Source organism: Portunus trituberculatus, chromosome 40, assembly GCF_017591435.1.
Source record: "Portunus trituberculatus isolate SZX2019 chromosome 40, ASM1759143v1, whole genome shotgun sequence".
Classification (NCBI taxonomy): Eukaryota; Metazoa; Arthropoda; class Malacostraca; order Decapoda; family Portunidae; genus Portunus; species Portunus trituberculatus.
Genome location: NC_059294.1, coordinates 22,390,591 through 22,401,971, shown reverse-complemented (window position 1 = coordinate 22,401,971; position 11,381 = coordinate 22,390,591). Strand labels below are relative to the sequence as shown.

General features: G+C 36.3%; 1 protein-coding gene across 3 annotated transcripts in view; it reads left to right on the top strand.

The window, feature by feature from the left end:
* LOC123515892 (major facilitator superfamily domain-containing protein 8-like) overlaps positions 1-11,052 on the top strand; it is a 35,806-nt gene extending 24,754 nt beyond the window's left edge. For all 3 annotated transcript variants that reach the window (XM_045274783.1, XM_045274782.1, XM_045274781.1), the window contains 3 exons: positions 551-664; positions 3,276-3,481; positions 6,742-11,052. In XM_045274783.1, the coding sequence (XP_045130718.1) occupies positions 551-664; positions 3,276-3,481; positions 6,742-7,812 (1,391 nt within the window). In that variant the 3' untranslated portion in view covers positions 7,813-11,052. The remainder of the gene's footprint in view (positions 1-550; positions 665-3,275; positions 3,482-6,741) is intronic.
* Positions 11,053-11,381: the final 329 nt, after the last annotated feature.

Genomic DNA, 11,381 nt, shown 5'->3' with positions numbered 1-11,381 from the left:
AGTTGCATGCTTAGAGTTTCTTTTTCTTTGTATTTTAACATTGAGGAAGGACTTTGGTGTTGAGCCTTTCAAAAACCCATTGGCCTTGTGGAATAGTCTGTACACCTAAATCTCCACTACAGCTTCTTTGTGTATGGATCTCATATTGATTGTTGAGTTATTAATTTTTCCCTTGGAATTTTATTTTATATGTATTTGTGATTGCTCAGCTGAAATGAAAAGTATGTATTCTCTATCTTTATAAGTTAATATTGGAAATAGGGGATATTAATGTACCAGTTTTCATCAATAATATTTTTGTCTTTCCCTAAAAAATGTTCAGCTGGATTATTTGAGGAATGTGTTTCTCATGTCAAGGACTTACTGTACACTTAATACAGAATGCTTCCTTCTTTACTTACATAATAATCAGAAGAATATATTTAAAGGATCATGAAAAATTGATAGGATATTATTACTGGTGTGTAATGGATAAATTATGACCTTTTCTTTTGGTTTTCCTTCACATTTTGATTCTGCATTGCATTTTTAATATTTGGGTCATCCACAGGCAACATAGTCATTGTCCGGTCCTACATCTCTGCTTCCACCACGTTAAAGGAGAGAACTGCTGCCGTGAGTCTCACTTCCGCTGCCCAAGCTGTTGGATTCATTGTTGGACCAGGTAGGTTAACTCATTCACTGCATTTTGGTACATCTTTCCGTAATCACTACCCACTCTGAGATATTTTTTCTTGTTTCTTCTTATTTTAAAGCTTGACCGAATATTATACTAGCTAGAAATTAAAAAAAAAAAATTTTTATAACTTTCTTTCTTGCATGGACTTATAAATATTCCATCCATTCTTTCTAATACTGCAAGGTATTTCATAGTGTTGTGAAAAGTATAATTCTTATTTTCTTGCATCCAGTGGTAGGCATACTGACTACTCACTGAACATCCCTCATATCATAAGAAAAATAACATTTAGAGTTACATGTCACTAAAGGATTATTGTATATTGCATCTGTATATTACTACAACCCCAGTCTTTCTTCCAGATTTTTCTCTTGTTATGTAGTAGACATCAAAATTTAAGACAGAATGTATTGTAGTAGCAGTGTATAAAGTTTTCATTCTGAGCATTTTACAGAGTTGAGGTTGTAAAAGGTGAGAGTCTAAGGTTACAGTTGTGTTTGTGAACTTAAATTTTAGATTGCATTGTTCATCATTGCTTGTAATTCTTCTTTGAATACAGTACATGATAGCACATAACTGTCTTTTCTCCTTTTTTCTTATCAACAGTAATACTTAGTATTATCCTATGATTGTATTTTCTCTCATTATATAATCTCATATTCTGAATTAATGAAGCCAATAATAAAACTGAAGGAAATATTTGACATTATGTGAAGACTCATCTTCATGAATAGTTAAATAGAATGAAAGGAGTGAGCATTGATAGAATATTGGAATTTTTGTCTGTTTTCATTTACGTATATAGATCTTTTGTGTTTTCATTTAGACCAGGGAAATATTTAGCAGTGGCTAGCATGCCTAGCTATGAATCAATAGAGCTCAGTTTGAATCTATGTAGGTTAGGAAAGTTAATGTATAGTTCATCCACCTGTTTATGTTTTTTTGTGTTGGGAAGACCTTGAGACTTAATTGTGGAAAGCTGGGCCTGTACCCATCAATAAAAGATGCTATTCACCACAGGCTCAAAGGCCAGTGAGGGATACTGATGTTGCACACTGCTATAGTGTGTCCCACAACTCTTACTTGCTTACATGAAATAATTAGTTTGAAGCCTATATAGAAAATGTCTTGATGTCACAACCACTTTGAGTGAGATATGTGAAAAATGAAATATTATTGTGATAGACAGAAAGTTTCCTTATTTACATTTTATTCACTGAAATCATTTGTATGAATGAGTTAAGGACATAATCAACCAAGACCTTGAATCAGTATTTGTACAGAAGCCTTCGTTATTACTTTTAGTATGGTACTTCAAAATTATTAGAATTTGGGTAAAATTTAACATACACTGCTGGTCAGAGCAGAAGGCGCGGTACCTGTGACATCCTATGAAGGAGATTAATGACACAGAAAATATGTTTCAATGAGGGTACTTACCTAAACTAGTAATTGATAGGGTGTCCTTGTGCCTTCTTGACCTTGAGAGTCTCTTGGGAAGTGAATCACCCAGGTGGTGGAGATACTGAGCGTCAATATTGTCCCATGTGTCTTGGAGGCGTGGGAGGGAGGAGGTATCTCTCTCCTTTAGCTTCAGTTTTATGTATGCCCAGAGATTTTCTGTAGGGTTAAGAGTCAACAATTAACTTTGCTGTATGGCACGGTGCACCATCTTGCATGAAGGTATCAGCATTGCACTTTTTCATACACTCATCTAACTCATCTAGAATTAGATCGAAGTAGTTATTTTGGTTCATACGAACATTCTTAGGCAAAAACACTAATTTTCCAAGACTATAGTAAGAAAAACAACCGCACACCATCAAAGAATCTGGGTTTTAATGTGCGTGTTGTGTAGCGTGGATCGTAACGGGTTACTAACAGGTCTGCGGTACACACAGTTTCTCTGGTTGTCTATAACCTGAAAGCTTGCCTCATCTGACCAAAGTACCCTACGCCACTTACCTAAGTCCCAATCTTTGTGCTGAGACACAAAATGCAAACCTGCTGTTACACTGGTACTGCAACATCAATATAATGTCTTTTTTTTTTTTTAGGCCATAGTACTATTGTTATAGCATCTTCCTCTTTATAGCTACTGCAACAAAGATCCACTAGACTGTATAGATTTATGGTGTTATGAATGTGTGCATCCTGCACAATGCATGTATATTGGAATTCATAATTTGCCATTTTGTATTTGTACATAGAATTTTATGGGAAAAAATGTCTTAGCATATATCTTAATGTTTTGTATATGTCACGAAATGTGATTCAGAGACCATTTTGGTTAGGAACACCTCCCAGGCAGCCTCATGTTTCTACAGAAAGAGAGAAGTGAAAGATATCTTTTCATGTGTTTGTTCATGTGCCTATTCTATGAGTTTCTGCTGGTATTATTTGTTCACCAAAAGAAAAGGAACAAGCACCAGGGAGGAGTGTGTCTTACATGGAAACCAGTGATAAGCCTTTGTTGTGATTTTCTTGCTTTTACATTACTCTTTATTTTTTTGCTGATTGCTACAAGCAAACAAAATTTTTTCTTTACTAATTTATGTGTTATAATGAAGTTTCCATATTTTTTTCCATACTGCAGCCATCCAGACAGCACTGGCTATTGCCATGTCGGAAGACACAAGTGATGCCACTAATTCCACAACCGTAATTGTTACTGAAGATGTGGAGGCAGCAGTTGACAGCAGTAGCACAAGTATCCAGTGGAACATGTACACAGCCACAGGATGGATTAGCTGTATTCTTGGACTCCTCAACTTAATTCTCTTCCTTCCATGCATCTATAAGGTTAGCTTCTTTTTTTCTTTTTTTCATTACAATTCCATTTATCTAGCTTCTTAGGAATAGTTTCTGCAGTTAGATGGGGTTTTTCAGGTGTGCTGCCATTGTTAGAAGATTTGTTTATGCATGAATATTGAAAAGATGTCTATGTAAATAATTTTCCTAAAATATAAATCCTAGGGATTCGATTAATCTTGGACCATTCTCTTTCCTTGCATGATGTTTTTATGCAGTTTATTGGTCTGAGTATAAGATATGTAACTTCATGTGTAATTTTTACCTAATGTGTTGATCACATCACATGAGTAATCAGCGTAGCTTGGTATGATAAAAAAAAATAAATAAATAAATAAAAAAAAAATTGTGGTCACTGTTTATTTGATAGTGACCCTTATTGGCAATAACTGATAATCAATATATGGTGATAAGTAGATTGTCTGATAATCAACAACTGATAAATTAATAAATAAAAAATTATGATACTAGTGATAATGGTACTCAGATTTTAAACAAAAAATCAAATTAATCCAAATCTTCTTATATTCATCTTAAAAGTGTTAGAAAAAATTAAATTCCATGTTTATCTTGCTTTTTCACTAATGAAAAGTACTGTTGTAAGTAAAATAACTACATCTGATTTTGAAAGTTTAAAACTTCAACAAAAAAAACTGAAATTATTGATTATCACCAGTTTGGAACCAAAAGTGTCAATGACATGGATAAATTGATAATGTGGAGAAAACCATTATTGCATAACTGATAATCCAATGTCGTTATTGCAATATACTCACTTAAGGTAATCAGCAGAGCTGGATACGCCCTCAGTTTTTTTCGCATGCGACTTTGATTTTGCGACTTTGCTGCCAGATCAGATGAGACTGCAACTTTGCAACTTTATTTTTAGACCCCACAGTGCAACATTTTTACTCCTGATGTGACTTAAGACTTTTTGACTGCAAGTTTTTCTTTGGTGCAATGTCCTAAATACAAAGTAAACTTAAGTGCAATAACAGAAACATGCTTTTATAAGGAAGAGAAGCATTTATTATTTTTAAAACTCTTATAGTTAAAGCACAGCCTAAACTAATATCTACAGGTCATCTTCCTCCTCCTCCATGTTCTCCTGGCCTATCTTCTCCCCTAGCCATGGGAATAAAAAAATAAATAAATAAATAAAAAAAAATAAAAAAATAAAATTAAATAGATAAAAAGTAGCAAAAGTCACAAAAAATTGGCAGTGTGACTGCTTTGTTTGACTTTTCAAAATGTTTGCAACTTCAAAATTTATGATGCAACAAAGTTGCAAAGCTGCAACTCGGTGCCACAATGCCCAGCTGTGGTAATCAATGTCTTTATTGGCTGTCACTGCAATAATATTGTAGCCAGTTGGGTTCAAGTTTACTTTCCAGTTTGAACAGAAATTCTGCTATCTATTGAACAAGACATTGATTGACAGGAATATCAGTTGGGTGCATATAGTACTCCAAGAACAGTCTTGTGAAAACTGATAAGATTTGAGAGTGATGCCCAGGGTTGCCAGATTTTTTTAACAAAAGTTTTTTTTTTTTATCTACAGTAGCCTCTTTGTTATTACACACTGTGTTCTCTGTAACATAATCTACATCACGTATTACTTAAGAACTTTAGTGTTTATTTCATCAACTAAATAGAATGCATGATGCATAGAGGTATTTAATTTTTAGTAAATATTCCAATCTGCATAGGTGGGAATTATCATGATAAATTATCATCATAATGATAGTATCAGATTATCAGTTATCCGATAATTATTTTTCCCGCACTTTCAATTCATTGGTCTAGTACTTTTGGTTCCATACTAGTGCTAATCAGTAATATGCTAGGTTTTGAGACAGGAGCATTTTGAAGTTTTAAACTTTCAATGTCAAATGTACAGTAGTCATTTCAATCAGCAGTACTTTTTATTAGTAAAAAGACAGGATAAACATTGAATTTCAAATTTTAAAAAAATTTCAAAGTTTTCTAAGATAAAGATAGATTTATATTTAACAACTTTTTATATTAAAATATCAATATAGTATCACTAACATTGGAATTTTTGATTTATTGCTTATTGGTTATCAGTGAAAAGGTTATCAATATAAAATTATTGAATATCATGATTAATTTTTTTGTAATCGTGTCCAGCTGCAACATTTTACCCAACCTACCAACACTGAATTAGTGTGTAGGTAATGCCAAGTTTGGTGTGGCTTGACTCAATTTAGTCAGCATGGTGCTGTCTTACAAGTTTTTTTGTGGGGGACTACTTTTTTTTAATTAGATCTTATGGTGCATTGTTGACATATGTGTATTTCAAATTCATAGAATGCTGACTTATGGAGAGTTTAGTGAATTTCATTGTATTTTCTGGTTGCACCATGGTTTGAGGCTCTACAAGTAGTCATACTTTGGAAAACTGGCCAAGAGCAACAAAAACTGGGAAAGAAAAAAAAAAGCCCACTGAGGTGCTGGTTTCCAAACTGCTTGGAAGAAATTTGGTTGGAAGGGAACTCTAAGGATGGTAAAGGAGTCATCTTTTTTTTTTTTTTTTTTTTTTTTCCAATTTTAAATTTTGCATGAAGAATGCATGTAGTTTTGTGTGAAGAAAAAGAATTGTCTTTAGAGGGCAGGCTGTGACTGTCCCCTTGTGTTGAGACACAAAAGAGAAATGTTCAGTGAGGTCACATCTGGCTTTAATGAAAAGTTCACAGCACGCCCCTGAACCAATGCTATTAGACGTCACTAAGAGTAAGGTAGAGAGGAAACTTATGAAATTCAAAGAGGGGAAAAGTTATATAATATGCCAAACATAGAAGCACTACAATCCATTTGGTTGATATCTTGCACAATATTTTAACATATAGAATAGACATTCATGCTAAGGTCCTAAGTTTGATCCCCAAAACAGTGCCTCACTCCCAAAGTTTAGATTTATTTGAGCAATCTGATCAATTGCTCAGTATTTTAGTGTGTAGATTGTGTTCTGGTTGGGTCCTAGTGTTGAGGCATTGTACAAGTTGCTAAGCACATAAGTCATTGAAATTTCACATATTTTGAAGATAATGACTAGATTTTGAAGATAATGACTAGATTTTGAAAGCGTACAGTGTATAATAATTGTGAATATGAATACTACTTTGTTTTTATTATCATTCATTTAGTTATTTCAGGTATAATTGTATTTTGTGTACTGTTATGTACTTTTTTATGTAATGTGTAATCAAAAGTTTTTTTTTGTTATACAGGAATACAACATTGCTGCCAAAGAAACTCAATACCAGAAGCGTGCTGCCAACATTGGAGCATCAAAACTACCAAAGCCAGACTATGCTTCTCTGTTTGTTATTCTGGTCACATTTTTTTTTACTGTGATGGTATATGTTTTATTGGAAACTCTTATGGTGCCCATGTGTATGGATTTGTATGCATGGAATGATGAAAAGGCAATTACGTTGGTGGGCACTGGCCTTAGTATTGCAGCAATTATCTGTGTCATAACTTTTGTTTTGCTCAGCTTTATTACAAAATTAGTAGATGAGCGCATTGTATTAATTGCTGGTGTTGCTGTACAGATGGTGGCAATGATTATTTTAATTCCAATGGGAAGTAATTACCCTAAAATAAAAAACTGCACTTCCATTGATTCAATGGGTAACTTTTTTAATGAATCACTTAGAAATAGTGATCCATTCCATCTTATGTTACCTTCGGATATTACCATAGGTAATGTCAGTGAGATGTCGAATTTACTAGCAACAAATGAAGATGGTGCTATACATCCAGAAACCTTACCTAATAAATCATTACATCAGATAGATCTTCCTGTTTTAAGGAACACAACCACAAAGGCTGTAGTACCAACTACATCAGAAAGAGAATTGCCCTTGCTCATGCCTTCAGAGAGTTCTAAAGTTCTGAGACGTCATAAGCGGCATGTGGTCCATAATGGTGATTGTGAGGACACTGGTTGCCCACCTGAACAGAAATGGTGTTTTTATACTCCCATTATAGAATTACCTCAACTAGTAATAGCAAGTGTTTGTGCTGTCATTGGTTATCCAGTGGTCTTTACACTTGCAAGTGCCTTATATTCAAAAATTTTAGGACCAAAGCCCCAGGGACTTTGGATGGGACTCTTGATAAGCATAGGCAGTTTGTCTCGGGCAACAGGGCCCATTGTAGTTTCTTACATTTATACTGAGTTAGGTACACGCTGGACTTTCATTGTACTAAGTTGTGTAATGCTTCCTATTCTTGTGATTGATGTTGTAATGTACAAAAAATTAGTACCTATGGATGTTCTCAGAAAGAGGTAGTATACAGTGATCCCTTGTTTATTGCGGTTAATGGATACCAGAAAACCACGAAGTAGGATTTGCCCCCCCACCCTAGGAATTTTCATATATGTGTATGTGGGTACCAGAATGTTTAAGATATGTAAACAGTATTTATATTTTACTTATACAGTATTTTACTTAAATCTATTTAATTATAAAACCTTATATGAGGGGGATTAAAAAAATACACAGAATTTTATCATTCTTTATTGATTTTACAATACAACTAATCTATTTTTCAATATAGCCTCTGTCAAGGTCGATATACTTCTCCAGGCGGTGTTTCCATCCATTTAGACCATTTTTGAAGAAATCTGCAGACCTCTTTGTGAGCCATGCTTTTGCTGCAGTTTTAGCCTCAACAGTGCTATTAAAATGGATGCCTTTCAACTGTTCTTTGAGTTTTGGTAATAAACAAACAGACAAAGCTAGGTCTGGGCTATAAGGTGGATGTGGCAGTAATTCCCATCAAAATTCTCTCAAAACATCTTTTACAACGCGTGAAGAATGCGTTGGTGGGTTGTCATGATGGAAGAGGATTCCGCGATGGAGTTTTCCTGGACGCTTTTTAGCCAATTCTGCGCTCAGTTTCCTTAAAACTTCTACATATAGGGTCCTGTGACAGTTTTTCGACCTTCTAAAAAGTCTAGAAGCACAACTCCTTTAGAATCCCAAAAAACAGTTACCATTACCTTGTTGACAAACCTCTCAGATTTGAATTTAATTGGGCCAGATGATCTGCGTGGGAGCCATTGTTTGGACTGTTGTTTTGTTTCAGGATCATACTGGCTTACCCATGTTTCATCACCTGTGATGATTTGACTGAAAAAGTTGTCTTCATCGGCTTCAATTTTGGTCAAAATCACCGTTGACAATTCACTTCTGAAATTTAGCTAATCTGGGCGCAATGCTTTTGGGATCCATCGAGCCAAAAGCTTACTGAGGCCTAAATCTTCATGCAGAATCGAATGAGCTGAACCAACTGATATGCTCACAGTCTCAGCAATCTGATGAACTGTCAGTCTTCCATCTTGTTCGACTAGGCTCCTAACAGCATCAATGTTTTCACTACTTTTCGAGGTTGTTGGTCTGCCACGATCCTCATCATCTTCAACAGTTTCTCTACCATCACGAAATCTTTCAATCCATTTGTAAATGCAAGTTTTTTTTCGAGCATCATCCCCATAAACATTCTGCAAAGCTTGAATGATCTCTGTTCCTTTCCAACCAAGCTTTACCAAAAATTTTATGTTGGTTCTTATCTCAAAATCCTTACGTTCCATGGGTCAAAACCAACCTTTTTCAACTAGCTCCTGACTTTTAGTTTCCAAGCGAATAATGACTGGTAACAACCAGAAGATAGCTAAGAACATGCCCTTTCTGGCAGATATGTTTCAACATGTTTTATCCTGTTGGCTCTCGGGACATGGGAGTATTCCGCGTATTTTTTTAACATCCCTCGTACAGTAATTATACATTTACTCTCTCTCTCTCTCTCTCTCTCTCTCTCTCTCTCTCTCTCTCTCTCTCTCTCTCTCTCTCTCTCTCTCTCTCTCTCTCTCTCTCTCTCTCTCTCTCTCTCTCATACTGATGGTCATCATTTTCCTCTTCCTTTTGGGCTCACTAGAGGAAGCTTTTGCAGGGGCACAGCACTTAGGTGGCATTGTAATGGCTTAATGAATCACTACTTAAACAAAAAAGTTATCGCAAACACAACACTAAGATACAGTATGCGAGACAGTCAACAGCGTGGACGAGATTAGCAAGATACAACCAAGGCCCATGGAGTAGAAGGTCAACCTACGAGGCTATCAAAATGTGTCTGATATGCACATCCATGACGTCAGCGGGTTCACAAGTGGTCAGAGCGGGGACATTGGTTCAGTTAGCAAGCTGTCGGGTAGGTGTTCACATGCTTGTGTAGATACGTATAAATTGCCTCAGTTATGAGGGAGAGTCAAAAATTATATGCACTCATGGTTTTTCAATGTATTTACACAAAAGCAGGGGATAAGCAAGTACATCATTTTTCTATATAGTCTCCTTGTTTTTCGATGCACTTGGTCCAGCGGTCCACAAGCTTGCGTATTCCTCCGAGAAGAAGGTTTGGGGTTGGTCATGCAACCATTTATGCACCGCTTCTTTCACATCTTCATCCGTGAAATCGCCGACCTCGTAAACCATCTTTGAGCAGTCCAAAGATATGGTAGTCGGAAGGGGCGAGATCTGGGCTGTAGGCAGGGTGTTCCAGCACCTCAAAACCCAATTGGTTAATGGTTTCAATAGTCTGGGTGGCCGTGTGTGGGTGTGCATTGTCATGCAACAACAAAACTTTCTTCGACAATAGGCTTCGGCGTTTGGTGCGAATGCTGGCTTCAGTTTGTTGGCCAGCAAAGCACTGTACCTTGCACTGTTGATCGTGCACCCTTTTCCAGGTAGTCTTCCAGTATAGGTCCTTTGAGTCCCAAAAAGGGTTAGCATCACCTTTCCGCAGAAGTCTGAGTCTTGAATTTCTTCGTCGCTGGCGAGCCAGGATGTTTCCACTCCATACTCTGTCTTTTGGATTCTGGCTCATAATGATGGACCCACGTTTCATCGCCTGTGACTATTCTGCTCAAAAATCTCTCGCCATCATTGTTGTAGCGATCGAGTAAACGTTGGCAGACCTCAAGACGTTTGCGTTTGTGCTCTGCAGTAAGCTCCCTTGGCACCCATCTCGCACAGACTTTATGGAAGCCGAGCTCATCGTGGATGATTTGAAAGGCAGAACCATGACTAATCTGCAGAGAACAAGCTACCTCATCAATGATAACTCGCCGGTTCGCCATTACCATCTCTCGAGCTTGCTGAATCTTCTCATCAGTGGTGGAGGCCACTTTTAAACTTCTCAATCCACTCATACACACTTCTACGTGGTAGTGCACTGTCCCCGTATTGTGCTAAAAGCCTCCGATGAATTTCAGCCCCTGACACTCCTTCTGACAAGAGAAATCGGGTCACTGCTCTTTGTTCTTCCTTGGTGCATACTGCTAGTGGAGCGGCCATGTTTACACAGTAAAAACAGAAAGCAAAATGGCGCGATCAGGCTCAAACTTTGATAACATGACCACAGTAGTATCAACTATAAGCATGCATGCGCAGAACGCAGTGTGGCAATACTGAAGACATATTATGGCGAAAGTGCGGATAATTTTTTACTCTCCCTCGTATATGTGTAATGTAAAAATGAAATAATAATGATAATAATAATAATAATAATGAAAACAGCAACACTATATTAATATTAATAATGATAAGAGCAAAAGTTTAATAATAGTAATAATAATAATAATAATAATAATAATTAATAACAGCAAGAGTATTGATATCATTAAATGTGATAATGATACAATGGCCAAAGAGAGAAAAAAGAGTTTTCTGACAGTTGAGAGAGAGATAGACCTGGCAGGTAGAGGGTGCAGAGAAGCCTTCACAAAACTTGTCTCCTGTGCCAGGTAAGTATGATTTGCTAAGCGGGCAGAGGGAGAGCGTGAGGTTTCCATGCAAGA